The 19,042-nt window shown below is 60.4% G+C and overlaps 1 protein-coding gene across 1 annotated transcript in view; it reads left to right on the top strand.

The window, feature by feature from the left end:
- Window positions 1-5,538: 5,538 nt before the first annotated feature.
- The window catches only part of LOC136023416 (chromodomain-helicase-DNA-binding protein 3-like), a 73,909-nt gene continuing 60,405 nt past the window's right edge, over window positions 5,539-19,042 (top strand). The window contains 11 exon segments of the mRNA XM_065697833.1: window positions 5,539-5,706; window positions 8,268-8,297; window positions 8,299-8,454; window positions 9,858-9,982; window positions 11,325-11,563; window positions 12,775-12,905; window positions 13,519-13,654; window positions 13,772-13,825; window positions 14,938-15,039; window positions 15,042-15,115; window positions 17,188-17,418. Of these exon segments, the coding sequence (XP_065553905.1) occupies window positions 5,554-5,706; window positions 8,268-8,297; window positions 8,299-8,454; window positions 9,858-9,982; window positions 11,325-11,563; window positions 12,775-12,905; window positions 13,519-13,654; window positions 13,772-13,825; window positions 14,938-15,039; window positions 15,042-15,115; window positions 17,188-17,418 (1,431 nt within the window). The 5' untranslated portion in view covers window positions 5,539-5,553.

A 19,042-nucleotide genomic window follows, 5' to 3' on the forward strand; every position in this document is an offset into this window, starting at 1 on the left:
TATTCCCTTCCGTTCCCCCCCCCCATTCCCAATCCCATTCCCACCCCTCGGCCTTCCGGGGTGTTCCATTGAGGGGCTGTTTGTAAACAGCCATCCCAACGTGTGGGGATCGGGAATGGGATCCAATGGGATCCAATGGGATTCAGTGGGATCCAGTGGATTCAGTGGGATTCAATGGGATCCAATGGGATTCAGTGGGATCCAGTGGGATCCAGTGGGATTCAGTGGGATTCAATGGGATCCAATGGGATTCAGTGGGATCCAGTGGGATCAAAGTGGCACCGGTTCCCCCCTCCCTAGCACTGGGCCCAGTAACGGAGGGAGCATGGCTCATTGGGGCCTATGGGGCTGGATGGTGCCCATGGTGTGGGGCTATAGGGGCCTGTGGGGCCTATGGGGGCTGTTGTAACCTACAGGATGTACCCCATGATGTGGGGCTATAGGAGCCTGCAGGGCCTATGGGGGCTGTTGTAGCCCATGGTGTGGGGCTATAGGGCCCTATGGGGGGTGTTGTGCCCCATGGTGTGGGGCTATAGGAGCATATGGGGGCTGTTGTACCCCTTGGTGTGGGGCTGTAGGGCCCTATGGGGCTGTTGTGCCCCGTGGTGTGGGGCTCTAGGAGCCTATGGGCGCTGTTGTACCCCATGGTGTGGGGCTCTAGGAGCCTATGGGGGCTGTTGTGCCCCATGGTGTGGGGCTCTAGGAGCCTATGGGACCTATAGGGGCTGTTGTACCCCATGGTATGGGGCTACAGTGCCCTATGGGGGATGTTGTGCCCCATGGTGTGGGGCTCTAATGCCTATGGGGGGTGTTGTGCCCCATGGTGTGGGGCTCTAGGAGCATATGGGGGGGGTGTTGTACCCCATGGTGTGGGGCTCTAGGAGCCTATGGGACCTATAGGGGCTGTTGTACCCCATGGTATGGGGCTACAGTGCCCTATGGGGGATGTTGTGCCCCATGGTGTGGGGCTCTAGGAGCCTATGGGGGGTGTTGTGCCCCATGGTGTGGGGCTCTAGGAGCCTATGGGACCTATAGGGGCTGTTGTACCCCATGGTATGGGGCTACAGTGCCCTATGGGGGGTGTTGTGCCCCATGGTGGGGGGCTGTAGGGGTTGATAGAGCCCATATTGGTTGTTGTGCCCCATGGTTTGGGGTTATAGAGGCCTATGGGGGGGATGTTGTGCCCCATGGTGTGGGGCAATAGGGGCAGTTTGGAGCCCCATGGGGGTGTTGTACCCCATAGAGAAGTGGTTCGGGGGGGCTGATGGGCCCCATATTGGTTGTTGTACCCCATAGTGTGGGGCAATAGGGGCAGTTGGGGGGCTGATGGAGCCCCTGGTGCGGGGCAGTAGAGGCCTATGGGGCCCACACTGGATGTTGTTCCCCATGGTGTGGTGCAATAGGGGCAGTTCGGAGCCCCGTGGGGGTGTTGTACCCCATAGCGAAGCAGTTGGGGGGCTGACGGGCCCCGTGTTGGTTGTCGTACCCCACGATGTGGGGCCTGTCGGTGGGGCCCGTATCGCTTGTTGCACCCCATGGAGTCACCTGGGGGGCTGCCAGGCCCGGCTTTGGCTGCTGCACCCCTTGGAGTGGGGCAATGGGTGCTGTTGGGTGCCCGACGGGCGCCGTGCTGGTTGTTTCACCCCGTAGTGCGGCTGTTGGGCGCCGATGGTAGCGAGGTGTCACCGTTACCCCCCTCAAACCCTCTTTAGGACAGTCCCACAGCGTTCGATAGCGTTCGATAGCGTTCGATAGCGTTCGATTGTCCCTTTTTGGTGCGTTTAGCGCTGTTCGGACCCAAAATCGCCCTTTTCTGGGCCAAATTCCAGGGGTTTTCTGCTTTTGGATGGGGTTTGGAGGGGGGGTTCCCTACTTCGGCCCAACGTGACCAGCTGGAGGCAAGGATTCCTGTTCAGTGAATTCATTCACTCCAAACCGCTCAAAACCGGGGAAATCCGCGCTTCAGACCCGCTTTTCCCCCCTTAAAATGCTCCGAAACGGGTAAATGTGGGGTTCAAACCCCTCCTTTTCCCCTGCAGCGCTCAGAAAGGGGGAAATCTGCGTTTCAGACACTTTCCCCCCCCCAAAACCCGCTCAGAAACGGGCGGATTCGCGTTGGAAACCCCTCGTTCCCCTCCTAAAATGCTCAGAAACGGTGAACTTTGGGTTTCGAGCCCTTCTTTTCCCCCCCAAAACCGCGCAGGAACGGGGAAATTCGGGTGCCAAACCCCTCTTTCCCCCCCTAAAACCGCTCGGCGACGGGGAAAGCCCTGTTTGAGGCCGCTTCCGTGGCCTTTCGGGGTTGTTTCTTGGGGGGGTTCGCCCTCTTTCTCACCCCAAATCCCTCGTTTTCACCCCAAAATCCCTTCTCCTGCTCATTCCCCCCCCTTTCGGAGGGGTTTCTCCCCCTTATCCCCCACTTTTCGGAGCCCGGCCTCGCTCCGGCCCCTCCGGCCCCGGCGTTCCAGGCTTGGATTGGAGGTGAGCACCACTTTTCCCTCCTTCCCAGCGGCAGGAATGTCCCCTCCTCCTCCTCCTCCACAGCTGAAACTTGGTCTTTTTCGGGCCTTTTTCCCCTTTTCTCCCTCTTTTTCACATCCCATTTCCAACTGAGAACAATGGCTGGGCTGGGATGCGGGGCGGGGGGGGGGGTCGATGGGGGGGGACACCCTTCCATTGCCACAATCCCGCACCGAAACCCCTTCAAACCAGCCCAAAAGTTGCTTTTTTTCCCCCCGTAGTGCAAAAAAGCTGGAACCCCCCCCAAAAAGAGCCTGAGGAAGGGTTTTCCAGAGGGTTTTCCCACTTCCAGGCCGGATTTTCTCCCCTTTCCCCCCCTTTTTTCCAGCCACCTCCCCTCGTCCTTTGTTCCAACTCCTCATTTCCTCCTTTTACACAATCACTCCGCCTCACTTCGAACCCTTCCCCCCCCCTTATCCCTGTTTTATCCCTGTTTTATCCCCATTTCCATGCGTTTTCTCCCTGTTTTCCCACCCGGGGGGGTCGGTTGTTGCTTTGTTACAGGCAGAGGACGGGTGTTCTCCGTCACCCCCCCCACACACACCCCCCCCCCCGTTGCTCCGGTTGTCTACGTGGTTTCTCCTTCCTCCCTCTCGAGGTGTGGGGAGCATCACGTGTATGGAATATTCTCGGGAATGCTTTGCCAACAGCGCATGTCTATGGAAAGGGGGGGGGGGTGGAAAAGGGGGGGGGTGTAGGGGGGCAACACCCCCACAATGGCAGGATTGGGCCCGCTGACCGGTTGTACCCCAAGGGGATGGTGGTAACGGGATGAAGGGTGGGTTTGGGGGTGTTGAACACCCCCGTTGTTGGGGTGGGGGGGGGGGGTGTTGTTCTCCGGGTGTTGTGGTGTTACCTGGGTGGTCTCAGCGCCGCCGCCTGTCCCCATCCCTTGCCAACAGCGCGCTGGCAGCCGCCTGACAGCCGGTGCCAAGGGATTAAGGCTGGAATGTGACCCCGGCGGCGCCGGGTGTTGTTTCCTCTCCCGACGCCAAGCTTGGCACCCGGCGTCACCCTCAGTGTGTGTGTCCCCCCCTGGTCCTTCCCCCCCCCCCCCCCCTTGTCCTCCTCCTTGGGGACAACCGGGGGTTCCCTGTGACCTGTCAGCGAGCGCCGGCTGTGATGGATGGGGGCGTGCGGGTGACGTCGGGATGGCCACGCGCCAACAGCCGCAGGGCAGATGTGACGCCCGGTAACGGTGCCAAGGCCGTGACACACATGGAGGTAGCAATGGTGGGGGGGGGGTGGTGTGGTGTGTGGGTCAGCGTCACCCCCCCCTTCTCCGCCAGGGGTTGTCCGTCACGGGGATGCCAATGGAAGGAGGCCAAAGGGGTTGGGAAATCCTCTGCTGGCTGTTGGTCATCGGCGCGCGGAACAGCGGCACGGTGACACAGTGACACCGGTGTCACCCGCAGCGAGGGGATGGGGAAGCCTCAGCTGGCTGTTGGTCACTGACACAGGGACACCGGTGTCACCCGGAATGAGTCGACGGGGAGTCCCCTGCTGGCTGTTGGTCACTGATAGAGGGACACCAGTGTCACCGGTGCCATCCGGAATGAGTGCACGGGGAATGCTCTGCTGGCTGCTGGTCAATGTCGTGGTGACACTGACACAGTGACACCGGTGTCACTCGCAGTGAGGGGATGGGGAAGCCTCTGCTGGTTGTTGGTCACTGACACAGGGACACAGTGACGCTGGTGTCACCTGGAGTGAAGGGATAGAGAATCCTCTCCTGGCTGTTGGTCACTGACGCAGTGACAGAGTGATGCTGGTGTCACCCGGAATGGGTGGATGGGGAGTGCTCTGCTGGCTGTTGGTCACTGTGATGGTGACACCGGTGTCACCCGGAATGGGTGGATGGGGAATGCCCTGCTGGCTGTTGGTCACTGACACAGTGACACTGGTGTCACCTGGAGTGAGTTGATGGGGAGTCCTCTGCTGGCTGTTGGTCACTGACGCAGTGACACTGGTGTCACCTGGAATGGGTGGACTGTGAATGCCCTTCTGGCTGTTGGTCACTGACACAGGGACACAGTGATGCCATTGTCACCTGGAATGAGTGGATGGGGAAACCTCTGCTGGCTGTTGGTCACTGACACAGTGACACAGTGACACAGTGATGCTGGTGTCACCCAGAATGAGTTGATGGAGAGTCCTCTGCTGGCTGTTGGTCCCTGTGATGGTGACACCGGTGTCACCCGGAATGGGTGAATGAGGAATGCCCTGCTGGCTGCTGGTCACTGTGATGGTGACACTGGTGTCACCCAGAATGGGTGGATGGGGAAGCCTCTGCTGGCTGTTGGTCACTGACACAGTGACACTGGTGTCACCTGGAATGGGTGGACTGGGGAGTTCTCTGCTGGCTGTTGGTCACTGACAGAGGGACACAGTGACTGACACTGGTGTCACTTGGAGTGAGTAGATGGGGAGTCCTCTGCTGGCTGTTGGTCACTGACACAGTGACACAGTGACAATGGTGTCACCTGGAATGGGTGGACTGTGAATGCCCTTCTGGCTGTTGGTCATTGACACAGGGACACAATGACGCCATTGTCACCTGGAATGAGTGGACGGGGCATGCTCTGCTGGCTGTTGGTCCCTGTGATGGTGACACGGGTGTCACCCGGAATGGGTGGGTAGGGAATGCTCTGCTGGCTGTTGGTCCCTGTGATGGTGACACCGGTGTCACCTGGAATGGGTGGATAGGGAATGCTCTGCTGGCTGTTGGTCCCTGTGATGGTGACACCGGTGTCACCCGGAATGGGTGGATAGGGAATGCTCTGCTGGCTGTTGGTCCCTGTGATGGTGACACCGGTGTCACCTGGAATGGGTGGATAGGGAATGCTCTGCTGGCTGTTGGTCCCTGTGATGGTGACACCGGTGTCACCCGGAATGGGTGGATGGGGAATCCTCTGCTGGCTGTTGGTCCCTGTGATGGTGACACCGGTGTCACCATCCGGGTGGCTTCAACGGGGACCTCATTGTGTCCCCATGTCCCTGTCCCCCACCTCATGCGTGTCCCCATTGGTGGCCATGGAGAGGGCCTCATGTCCCTGTGTCCCCCCAGAAGGTGCTGAGGAGCTGTTGAGGGGCCTCGAGGGTGCTCTTGGGGTGAAGAAGAAGAAAAGGGGCCCCCGGAAGCAGAAGGAAAACAAACCCGGAAAACCTCGGAAAAGGAAAAAGCTGGTGAGGAGCCAGAGGGTGATGGGACATGGGATGGGTGACATGGGATGGGTGATGGGACGTGGGATGGGTGACATGGGATGGGTGATACGGGATGGGTGATACGGGATGGGTGATACGGGATGGGTGATACGGGATGGGTGACATGGGATGGGTGACATGGGATGGGTGACATGGGATGGGTGACATGGGATGGGTGATGGGACATGGGATGGGTGATACGGGATGGGTGACATAGGATGGGTGATGGGACGTGGGATGGGTGACATGGGATGGGTGATATGGGATGGGTGATACGGGATGGGTGATATGGGATGGGTGACATGGGATGGGTGACATGGGATGGGTGATACGGGATGGGTGACATGAGATGGGTGATACGGGATGGGTGATACGGGATGGGTGATACAGGATGGGTGATACGGGATGGGTGACATGGGATGGGTGATACGGGATGGGTGACATGGGATGGGTGACATGGGATGGGTGATACGGGATGGGTGACATGGGATGGGTGATACGGGATGGGTGACATGGGATGGGTGACATGGGATGGGTGATGGGACGTGGGATGGGTGACATGGGATGGGTGATACGGGATGGGTGACATGGGATGGGTGACATGGGATGGGTGATACGGGATGGGTGACATGGGATGGGTGATATGGGATGGGTGACATGGGATGGGTGACATGGGATGGGTGATACGGGATGGGTGATACGGGATGGGTGACATGGGATGGGTGACATGGGATGGGTGACATGGGATGGGTGATATGGGATGGGTGATACGGGATGGGTGACATGAGATGGGTGATACGGGATGGGTGATACGGGATGGGTGATACGGGATGGGTGATACGGGATGGGTGATACGGGATGGGTGACATGGGATGGGTGATACGGGATGGGTGACATGGGATGGGTGACATGGGATGGGTGACATGGGATGGGTGATATGGGATGGGTGACATGGGATGGGTGACATGGGATGGGTGATACGGGATGGGTGACATGGGATGGGTGACATGGGATGGGTGATGGGACGTGGGATGGGTGACATGGGATGGGTGATACGGGATGGGTGACATGGGATGGGTGATATGGGATGGGTGACATGGGATGGGTGATACGGGATGGGTGATACGGGATGGGTGATATGGGATGGGTGACATGGGATGGGTGACATGGGATGGGTGATACGGGATGGGTGACATGGGATGGGTGACATGGGATGGGTGATGGGACATGGGATGGGTGACATGGGATGGGTGATGGGACATGGGATGGGTGATGGGACATGGGATGAGTGATATGGGATGAGTGATATGGGATGAGTGGTATGGGATGGGTGATATGGGATAGGTGATGGGACATGGGATGGGTGACATGGGATGGGTGACATGGGATGGGTGACGGGACATGGGGATGGGTGATGGGACATGGGATGGGTGATATGGGATGGGTGATGGGACATGGGATGGGTGACATGGGATGGGTGATATGGGATGAGTGACATGGGATGGGTGATGGGGGTCCTGGTGTAGTTGATGGTGGTCTTGGGATGGCCAATGGTGGTCTTGGATGGCCAGTGGGGGTGTTAGGATGGCCAATAGGAGCCTTGGAATGGCCAGTGGGGTCCTGGGATGGCCAATGGGGGTGTTGGGATGGTCAGTGGGGGTCTTGGGATGGCCAATAAGAGCCTTGGAATGGCCAATGGGGGTGTTGGGATGGCCAATGGGGGTGTTGGGATGGCCAGTGGGGGTCTTGGGATGGCCAATAGGAGCCTTGGAATGGCCAATGGGGGTGTTGGGATGGCCAGTGGGGGTCTTGGGATGGCCAATAGGAGCCTTGGAATGGCCAATGGGGGTGTTGGGATGGCCAATGGGGGTGTTGGGATGGCCAGTGGGGGTGTTGGGATGGCCAATGGGGGTGTTGGGATGGCCAGTGGGGGTGTTGGGATGGCCAATGGGGGTGTTGGGATGGTCAGTGGGGGTCTTGGGATGGCCAATAAGAGCCTTGGAATGGCCAATGGGGGTGTTGGGATGGCCAATGGGGGTGTTGGGATGGCCAGTGGGGGTCTTGGGATGGCCAATAGGAGCCTTGGAATGGCCAATGGGGGTGTTGGGATGGCCAGTGGGGGTCTTGGGATGGCCAATAGGAGCCTTGGAATGGCCAATGGGGGTGTTGGGATGGCCAGTGGGGGTGTTGGGATGGCCAGTGGGGGTGTTGGGATGGCCAATGGGGGTGTTGGGATGGCCAGTGGGGGTGTTGGGATGGCCAATGGGGGTGTTGGGATGGCCAGTGGGGGTCTTGGGATGGCCAATAAGAGCCTTGGAATGGCCAATGGGGGTGTTGGGATGGCCAGTGGGGGTCTTGGGATGGCCAATGGGGGTGTTGGGATGGCCAGTGGGGGTGTTGGGATGGCCAGTGGGGGTGTTGGGGTGGCCAGTGGGGGTGTTGGGGTGGCCGATGGACCCCCATGACGTGTTAACGCCCGCAGTGATGGGTGACAGCCCCAAGGGGCGGTGACGACCCCATGACGGGCCCTGTCCTGTCCGCAGGTGAGCGAGGATGAGCTGGAGTCGGAGCGGAGGAATTCCAGCGGAGGAATACCGGGAGAAGTCGGAGAGCGGCGGCAGCGAGTCGGGGGGGGGCACCCGGAAGCGGCGCCGGAAGCACCGCGACAAGAAGGACAAGAAGACCAAGAGGAGGAAAAAGGCTGACGAGGATGGGGGGCAGAAGGTCAAGGTACGGCCCATGGGGGGCACCCAAGGGTGGGGGGAACACAGCGGGGGTCCCATGGTGATGTTCTGCAGGGGTGCCATCACTGCGTGTGGGTCCCATTGCCACAGGGGTCCCATTGCCATAGGGGTGGCTACGGGGGGTCCCATTGCCATAGGGGTGATGTTGGGGGTCTCATTGCCATCAGAGTACCATTGCCATAGGGGTGATGTTGGGGGTGCCGTTGCCTTGGGGGTCCCATTGCCATAGGGGTGATGTTGGGGGTCTCATTGCCATCAGAGTACCATTGCCATAGGGGTGATGTTGGAGGTCTCATTGCCATCAGAGTACCATTGCCATAGGTGTGATGTTGGGGGTGCCGTTGCCTTGGGGGTCCCATTGCCATAGGGGTGCCTATGGGGGTCCTGTTGTCTTGGAGGTCCCATTGCCATAGGGGTGATGTTGGGGGTCTCATTGCCATCAGAGTACCATTGCCATAGGGGTGACGTTGGGGGTCCCGTTGCATTGGGGGTCCCATTGCCATAGGGGTGGCTGTGGGGGTCCCATTGCCATAGGTGTGATGTTGGGGGTCCCATTGCCTTGGGGGTCCCATTGCCATAGGGGTGGCTATGGGGGTCCCATTGCCATAGGCATGATGTTGGGGGTCCCATTCCCTTGGGGGTCCCATTGCCATGGGGATGCCATTGCAATAGCGGTGACTGGGGGGTCCTATTGCCATAGGGGTGATGTTGGGGGTCCCATTGCCATCAGAGTACCATTGCCATAGGGGTGATGCTGGAGGTCCTGTTGCCTTGGGGGTCCCATTGCCATAGGGGTGGCCATGGGGGTCCCATTGCCATGGGGATGCTTTTGCAATAGGGGTGACTGTGGGGCTCCCATTGCCATAGGGGTGGCTGTGGGGGTCCTGTTGCCTTGGGGGTCCCATTGCCTTGGGGGGCACATTGCCATAGGGGTGAGGTTGGGGGTCCAATTGCCTTGGGGGTCCCATTGCCATAGGGGTGGCTATGGGGGTCCCATTGCCATAGGCGTGATGTTGGGGGTCTCATTGCCATCAGAGTACCATCGCCATAGGGGTGACGTTGGGGGTCCCATTGTGTTGGGGGTCCCATTGCCATAGGTGTGGCCATGGGGGTCCTGTTTGCCTTGGGGGTCCCATTGCCTTGGGGGTCCCATTGCCATAGGGATGAATGTGGGGGTCCCATTACCATAGGGGTGGCCATGGGGGTCCCATTGCCATGGGGATGCCATTGCCATAGGGGTGACTGTGGGGGTCCCATTGCCATGGGGTGACGATGGGGGTGCCATCATTCATATGGGTGCCCAAGGGGGTCCTGTCATCCCTGTGGGGGTCCCGTCACCCACGTGGGTCCCCCCATGTCCCCGTTGTCCCCAATGTCCCCCTATTGCAGGCGGTGGAGCAGAAGTCCTCGGCTCAGCTGCTGGGGGCCTGGGGGCTGGAGGACGTGGACCACGTCTTCACCGAGGAGGACTATCACACCCTCACCAACTACAAGGCCTTCAGCCAGTTCATGAGGTGGGCAGTGGGGGGCCCTCTGCGTGTTGGGGGGCACCTATGGGTCCTTAAGCTCCTTGGACTCCTGGTGGCCCATCTTGGGGTGCTCTTGTGGGGTCCATTGATGCACCTTGGTCCCAGGGAGCTCATTGAGGAGCATCAGCATCCCGTGGTGCCCAAACCCCTTAGTGCCCCGCATCCCCTTTGGTCCTTAAGCATCTCTCTGGGTGCTTATGGGGGTCCCTTTAGGTCACCTCAGGGTGCTGGGCATCCCCTCAATGTGCTTGGGGGGCCCCAGCTCTGTTTTGGGCTCCTCGTGGCCCATCTTGGGGTGCTGTTGTGGGGTCCATTGATGCGCCATTGATCCATTGTTGAGCATCAGCATCCCGTGGTACCCAAACCCCTTAGTGCCGCACGTCCTCTTAGTGCTGCGCATCCCATTTGGGGTTCTTTGGGGTGATTATGGGGGTCCTTTTAGGTCACCTCAGGGTGCTGGGGATCCCCTCAATGTGTTTGGGGGGGCCCAGCTCTGTTTTGGGCTCCTGGTGACCCATCTTGGGGTGCTCTTATGGGGTCCATTGATGCACCTTGGTCCCAGGGAGCTCATTGTTGAGCATCAGCATCCCGTGGTACCCAAACCCCATAGTGCCGCGCATCCCCTTTGGTCCTTAAGCATCTCTCTGGGTGCTTACGGGGGTCTCTTTAGGTCACCTCAGGGTGCTGGGGATCCCCTCAATGTGTTTGGGGGGCCCAGCTCTGTTTTGGGCTCCTGGTGGCCCATCTTGGGGTGCTGTTGTGGGGTCCATTGATGCACCTTGGTCCCAAGGAGCTCATTGTTGAGCATCAGCATCCCGTGGTACCCAAACCCTGTAGTGCCGCACATCCTCTTAGTGCTGTGTATCCCATTTGGGGTCCTTTGGGGTGATTATGGGGGTCCTTTTAGGTCACCTCAGGGTGCTGGGGATCCCCTCAATGTGTTTGGGGGGGGCCAGCTCCATTTTGGGCTCCTGGTGGCCCGTCTTGGGGTGCTGTTGTGGGGTTCATTGATGCACCTTGGTCCAAAGGAGCTCATTGAGGAGCATCAGCATCCCGTGGTACCCAAACCCCATAGTGCCGCGCATCCCCTTTGGTCCTTAAGCATCTCTCTGGGTGCTTATGGGGGTCCCTTTAGGTCACCTCAGCGTGCTGGGGATCCCCTCAATGTGTTTGGGGGGCCCAGCTCTGTTTTGGGCTCCTGGTGGCCCATCTTGGGGTGCTGTTGTGGGGTCCATTGATGCGCCATTGATCCATTGTTGAGCATCAGCATCCCGTGGTACCCAAACCCCTTAGTGCCGCGCATCCCTTTGGGTGCTTGCCCCCGCAGGCCGCTGATAGCCAAGAAGAACCCCAAGATCCCCATGTCCAAGATGATGACCATCCTGGGTGCCAAGTGGAGGGAGTTCAGCGCCAACAACCCCTTCAAGGGCTCCGCGGCCGCCGTGGCCGCCGCCGCCGCCGCCGCTGCCGCCGCCGTGGCCGAGCAGGTCTCTGCGGCCGTGGCCAGCGTGGCCCCCGAGGCCCCCGCGCCCCCCCTGCGCAAGGCCAAGACCAAGGAGGGCAAAGGTGGGTGGGGGGCACCCCCGCTGTGAAGGGGGGCACCCGTTGTGAAGGGGGGCACCCCGTTGTGAATGGGGCACCCATTGTGAAGGGGGGCACCCAGAGGGAATGGGGGCACCCATAGGGAATGGGGGCACCCCTGTAGTGAAGGGGGGCACCCATTGTGAAGGGGGGCACCCATAGTGAGTGGGGGCACCCCCGTAGTGAATTGGGGCACCCCTGTAGTGAGTGGGGGGCGCCCATAGTGAATGGGGGCACCCCTGTAGTGAGTGGGGGCACCCATAGTGAGTGGGGGCACCCATAGTGAGTGGGGGCACCCCTGTAGTGCATGGGGACCCCCGTAGTGAAGCGGGGCAGCCCCGTAGTGAAGGGGAGCACCCACAGGGAATGGGGACCCCCATAGTGAATGGGGGCACCCATAGTGCATGGGGGCACCCATAGTGAGTGGGGGCACCCCTGTAGTGCATGGGGACCCCCATAGTGAACGGGGGCACCCATAGTGCATGGGGGCACCCCTGTAGTGCATGGGGGCACCCATAGTGAGTGGGGACCCCCGTAGTGAATGGGGGCACCCATAGTGAATGGGGGCACCCACATATTGAATGGGAGCACCCATAATGAGTGGGGACACCCCCATAGTGAATGGGGGCACCCATAGTGAGTGGGGACCCCCCCAGGGTGATGCTGGGTGATTGGGGGGGTGTGGGGGGAGTTTAGGGGTGTCCGGGAGGGTTTGGGGGGGACTTTAAGGGAGTCCAAGGGGGGTGAAGGGGTCCCTGTGTCCCCATAGGGTGCAGTGGGGGTGTCACAGGGTACAATGGGGGGTCCCTGTGTCTCCTTAGGGTGCAGTGGGGGTGTCACAGGGTACAATGGGGGGTCCCTGTGTCCCCATAGGGTGCAGTGGTGGGTGCCATAGGTTGCAATAGGGGGTCCCCCATGGGGTGCGCTGGGGGCATCCCCTTAGGGTGCAATGGAGGGGTTCCATAGGATACAGTGGGGGTCCCATGGAGTACAATGCGCGGTCCCTGTGGGGTACAATGGGGGTCCCTATGGGGTGCATTGGGGGTAGCTATGGGGTGCTACCCATAGTGGGTGTCCCTATGGGATACAATGGGGTCCCTATAGGATACAATGGGGTCCCTATGGGGTGCAGTGGGATCCCTATGGGGTCCAATGGGGTCCCTGTGGGGTCCCCCATCCCCTCCGTGTCCCCGCAGGCCCCGGGCACAAGAAGCGCAGCCGCAGCCCGCGGGTGCCGGAGCTGAAGCGGAAGCTCAAGGGCAGGAAGATGGCACCGCTCAAGATCAAACTGGGGGTGCTGGGGGGCAAGCGCAAGAAGAGCAGCTCGGTACGGACCCCCCATAGCCCCCCATAGCCCCCCATTGCCCCCCATTGCCCCCCATTGCCTCATTACCCCTCATCGCCCCCATTGCCCCCATTACTCCCCATTGCCCATTACCCCCATTACCCCATTGCCCCCATTGTCCCCGTTACCACCATTACCCCCATTGTCCCCCATTGCTCCCCATTTCCCCCATTGTCCCCATTACCCCATCGCCCCATTGTCCCCCATTGCTCCTCATTGTCCCCATTATCCCCCATGACTCCCATTGTCCCCATTGCCCCCCATTGCTCCCCATCTCCCCCATTGTCCCCATTACCCCCCATTAACCCCATTGCCCCCATTACCCCCCTTTATCCCCATTACCCCCATTGCTCCCCATTACCCCATTGCCCCCATTACCCCCATTGCCCCATCGCCCCCATTACCCCATTACCCCCATTACCATCAAGGCCCACCTGGACAAGTTCCTGTGTGATGTACTGTAGGTTACCCTGCTCTTGCAGGGGGGTTGGACTAGATGATCTTTTTAGGTCCCTTCCAACCCTTGGGATTCTGTGATTCTGTGATTCTGTGATCACCCCCATTACCCCATCGCCCCCATTGTCCCCATCCCCAGAGCGAGGAGGCCGGCGAGGCCGAGGAGGACAGCGACGCCGAGAGCCCGGGGGGGCCCGGTGCCCCGCCCCGCCCCGACCCCTCCACCCGCCTCAAGAAGCTCAAGCGGGGCCGGCCGGGCCGCAAGAAGAAGAAGGGTGAGTGCCCCCCCCCCCCATTGCCCCCCCCCCATTGCCCCCTATATTACCCCCCCCCATCACCCCCATTGTGCCCCCCCCCGAGGTGACGCGGCCCCGTCCCCTCTGTCCTTGCAGCAGGGCTCAGCCGGGAGCGCGGCCCCGTGGGGACGGGCACAGCGCCCGTGCATGGTGAGACCCCCCCCATTGGCACCCAGTGGCACCCAGTGGCACCCATTGGCACCCAGTGGGACCCTAAGGGGGGTCCTGTGGTGGCTGCGGGGTGATCCCAACCTTTGGGTTCTTCCTATGGGGTGTCCTCGTGTCCTCCTGCCCTGCTGGCCCCATCCCCAGTGCCCCAAGCGCCTCATGTCCCTGTTCCCAGCACCCCCATTGCCCCCAGTGTCCCCAGGTCCCCGTCCCCAGTGTCCCAGTATCCCCAGCATCCCCATGTCCCATTCCCAGCATCCCCATGTCCCAGTATCCCCAGCATCCCCATGTCCCATCCCCAGCATCCCCATTCCCATCCCCAGTACCCCCAGCACCCCCATGACCCTCAGCACCCCAGTACCCCCCATGTCCTCATATCCCCATCCCCAGCACCCCCATATCCCCCTCCCCACTACTCCAGCATCCCCATTCTCAGCACCCCATATCCCCATCCCCAATGCCCCCAGCACCCCCATGACCCCATCCTCAGCACCCCATTGCCCCCAGTGTCCCCATACCCCCATCCCCATCACCCCCATGTCCCCCTCCCCACTCCTCCCAGTATCCCCAGCATCCCCAACCCCAGCACCCCATATCCCCATCCCCAGTACCCCCAGCAACCCCATGACCCCATCCTCAGCACCCCATTGCCCCAGTGCCCCCATACTCCCATCCCCAGCACCCCCATATCCCCCTCCCCACTCCTCCCAGTACCCCCAGCACCCCCATGTCCCATCCCCAACACCCCTATCCCCAATGTCCTCATATCCCCATCCCCATCACCCCCATGTCCCCTTCCCACTACTCCCAGTATCCCCAGCATCCCCATCCTCAGCACCCCGTATCCCCATCCCCAGTGCCCCCAGCACCCCCATGACCCCATCCTCAGCACCCCATACCCCCCATGTCCCTATATCTGCATCCCCATCACCCCCATATCCCCCTCCCCACTACTCCAGCATCCCCCTCCTCATCCCCCCCATCTCCCCATCCCCATCCCCCTTCTGCTCCACACCCCCCCCGCTCCCACCCCCCCACATCCATGTCCGTGTCCCCCCCATTGCCCCCCATTGTAACGATGCTGCCCCACATAGGCCCGGGCCCGGAGGACGAGGGCGATGGCTACGAGACGGACCACCAGGACTACTGCGAGGTGTGCCAGCAGGGGGGGGAGATCATCCTCTGCGACACCTGCCCCGCGCCTACCACCTCGTCTGCCTCGACCCCGAGCTGGACCGGGCCCCCGAGGGCCGGTGGAGCTGCCCCCACTGCGTGAGCACCCGCTGGGGCCTATGGGGGGGGGAACAGGGGGTCTATGGGGGGGTTAGGGGGGGTTTAGGGGGTCTATGGGGAGGTTTAGGGGGTCTATGGGGGGTTTTAGGGGGTCTGGGGGGGGGTTTAGGGGGTCTGGGGGGGGTCTTGGTCTGGGGGGAGGTTGGGGGGGTTTAGGGGGTCTATGGGGAGGTTTAGGGGGTCTACAGGGGGATTTAGGGGGTCTATGGGGGGGTTTAGGGGGTCTGGGGGGGGTTGGGGATCTGGGGGGGAGGTTCGGGGCAGTTTAAGGGGTCTATGGGGGGTTAGGGGGTTTAGGGGGTCTATGGGGGGGGTTTAGGGGGGCTGAGGGTGGGGGTTGGGGGTCTGGGGGGGAGGTTGGAGGGGGTTTAGGGGGTCTATGGGGGGATTTAGGGGGTCTATGGGGGGGTTAGGGGGTCTGTGGGGGGCTGTAGGGGGTCTATGGGGGGTTTAGGGGGTCTAAGGGGGGGTTTGGGTGGTCTATGGGGGAGTGTAGGGGTTCTAGGGAGGAGGTTAGGGGGGTTTAGGGGCTCTATGGGGGGAGTTTAGGGGGTCTGTTGGGGGTTTAGGTGGTCTAGGGGGGGTATAGGGGGTCTATGGGGGGTGTAAGTGGTTCTATGGGTGGGTATAGGGGGTCTATGGGGGAGTGTAGGGGGTCTGGGGGCGGTTAGGGGGGGTGTAGGGGGTCTATGTGGGGGGTTTAGGGGGTCTGTTGGGGGGTATAGGGGGTCTATGGGGGGTGTAGGGGGTCTAAGGGGGGTTTAGGGGGTCTATGGGGGAGTGTAGGGGGTCTAGGGGGGAGGTTGGGGGGGTTTAGGGGGTCTATTGGGGGTCTCTGGGGGGGTGTAGGGGGGTTTAGGGGGTCTAAGGGGGGGTCTATGGTGTCGGGGGGGTTAAGGGGTCGGGGGGGTTTGGCAGTCTATGGGGGGTCTAGGGGGGAGGTTGGGGGGGTTTAGGGGGTCTATGGGGGAGTTTAGGGGGTATGGGGGGGGTTGGAGGGGTTTAGGGGGTGCTAAGGGGGGTCTTGGGGTGCTTTGGGTGGCCCTAAGGGGATCCTGGAGGGGTTTGGGGGTCCCTGGGGGACTTCGAAGGGGTCCTTGGGTGTCCATAGGGGGTCTATGGGAGCTCTGGGTGTCCATAGGGGCTTTGGGTGTCCATAGGACTTTTGGGTGTCCCTAGGGTGTCCCTAGGGTGCCCGTGGAAGCTTTGGGTGTCCATAGGGTGTCCATAGGGGCTTTGGGTGTCCATAGGGTGTCCATAGGGGCTTTGGTGTCCATAGGGTGTCTATGGAAGCTTTGGGTGTCCATAGGGGCTTTGGGTGTCCACAGGGTGTCCATAGGAGCTTTGGCTGTCCGTAGGGTGTCCGTAGGAGCTTTGGGTGTCCATAGGGTGTCTATAGGAGCTTTGGGTGTCCATAGGAGCTTTGGGTGTCCATAGGGTGTCTATAGGAGCTTTGGGTGTCCATAGGGTGTCCATAGGAGCTTTGGGTGTCCATAGGAGCTTTGGGTGTCCCTAAGGTGTCCATAGGAGCTTTGGGTGTCCATAGGGTGCCCATAGGAGCTTTGGGTGTCCATAGGGTGTCCATAGGAGCTTTGGCTGTCCGTAGGGTGTCTATGGAAGCTTTGGGTGTCCATAGGGGCTTTGGGTGTCCATAGGGTGTCCGTAGGAGCTTTGGGTGTCCATGGGAGCTTTGGGTGTCCATAGGGTGTCCATAGGAGCTTTGGGTGTCCATAGGAGCTTTGGGTGTCCATAGGGTGTCCATAGGGTGCCCATAGGAGCTTTGGATGTCCCTAGGGTGTCCATAGGGTGTCCATAGGAGCTCTGGGTGTCCCTAGCATGTCCATAGGAGCTTTGGGTGTCCTAGGGTGTCCATAGGAGCTTTGGGTGTCCATAGGGTGTCCATAGGAGCTTGGGTGTCCATAGGAGCCTTGGGTGTCCCTAGGGTGTCTATGGGAGCTTTGGGTGCCCATAGGAGCTCTGGGTGTCCCTAGCGTGTCCATAGGAGCTTTTTGGGAGCCCCCCCTCTGTGCCTGACCCCTTTCCCCCCCCAGGAGAAGGAGGGGGTGCAATGGGAAGCGAAGGAGGAGGAAGAGGAGGAGGAGGAGGAGGAGGAGGAAGGGGAGAAGGAGGAGGAGGACGACCACATGGAGTACTGCCGGGTGTGCAAGGACGGCGGGGAGCTGCTCTGCTGCGACGCCTGCGTCTCCTCCTACCACATCCACTGCCTGAACCCCCCCCTGCCCGAGGTCCCCAACGGAGAGTGGCTCTGCCCGCGCTGCACGGTAACCGGGGGGCCGGGGTGGGGGGCGCGGGGTGGGGGGCGCGGGGTGGGGGGAGTGGGGCAGAGGGAGGGGGGAGTGGGGGAGAGGGAGGGGGGAATTGGGGAGAGGGAGGGGGGAGTGGGGCAGAGGGAGGGGGGTGTGGGGTAGAGGGAGGGGGGAGTGGGGTAGAGGGAGGGGGGAATGGGGTAGAGGGATGGGGGGTGTGGGGTAGAGGAACAGGGGGGTATGGGGTAGAGGGATGTGGGGGTATGGGATAGTGGGATAGGGGGGTATGGGATAGAGGGATGGGGGAATGGCCTATAGGAACGCAGGGGTGTGGGGTATAGGAATGCAGGGGTATGGGGTATAGGAATGTGGGGTACGGGGTATAGGAATGCAGGGGTACGGGGTATAGGAACACAGCGGTGTGGGGTATAGGAATGCGGGGTACGGGGTATAGGAATGCGGGGTACGGGGTATAGGAATGCGGGGTACGGGGTATAGGAATGCGGGGTACAGGGGTAGGGGACATGGGGCGTGTGGAGGTGGGGATTTGGGAATTCGGGGACGTCCCCCCCATGTTCTTCCGTTCGCGCCGCGTGCCCCCTGTACTTGTATGTGCCCCTTATGTCTTGCCCTGTCTTCCCTATACCACTTCTGTACCCCCCTGTATCCCACCCTCTGTCCCTCCATCTGTTCCCCCTTTTATCCCCCCCATACCCCCTCCATATCCCACCTATATACTGACCTGTACCCCCTCTATACCCACCTATATACTGACCTGTACCCCCTCTATACCCGCCTATATACTGACCTGTACCCCCTCTATACCCACCTATATACTGACCTGTACCCCCTCTATACCCGCCTATATACTGACCCATACCCCCTCTATACCCACCTGTATACTGACCCGTACCCCCTCTATACCCACCTATATACTGACCCGTACCCCCTCTATACCCACCTGTATACTGACCCATACCCTCTATACCCGCCTATATACTGACCTGTACCCCCTCTATACCCACCTATATACTGACCTGTACCCCCTCTATACCCACCTATATACTGACCTGTACCCCCTCTATACCCACCTATATACTGACCCATACCCCCTCTATACCCACCTATATACTGACCCATACCCCCTCTATACCCACCTATATACTGACCTGTACCCCCTCTATACCCACCTATATACTGACCCATACCCCCTCTATACCCACCTATATACTGACCCGTACCCCCTCTATACCCACCTGTATACTGACCCATACCCTCTATACCCGCCTATATACTGACCTATACCCCTTCTATATCCCACCTATATACTGACCCATACCCTCTATACCCGCCTATATACTGACCCATACCCCCTCTATACCCGCCTATATACTGACCCATACCCCCTCTATACCCGCCTATATGCTGACCCATACCCCCTCTATACCCACCTATATACTGACCTGTACCCCCTCTATACCCACCTATATACTGACCCATACCCCCTCTATACCCACCTATATACTGACCCATACCCCCTCTATACCCACCTATATACTGACCCGTACCCCTTCTATACCCACCTGTATACTGACCCATACCCTCTATACCCGCCTATATACTGACCTATACCCCTTCT

The sequence above is a fragment of the Lathamus discolor genome, chromosome 18, assembly GCF_037157495.1.
Source record: "Lathamus discolor isolate bLatDis1 chromosome 18, bLatDis1.hap1, whole genome shotgun sequence".
Taxonomy (NCBI): Eukaryota; Metazoa; Chordata; class Aves; order Psittaciformes; family Psittacidae; genus Lathamus; species Lathamus discolor.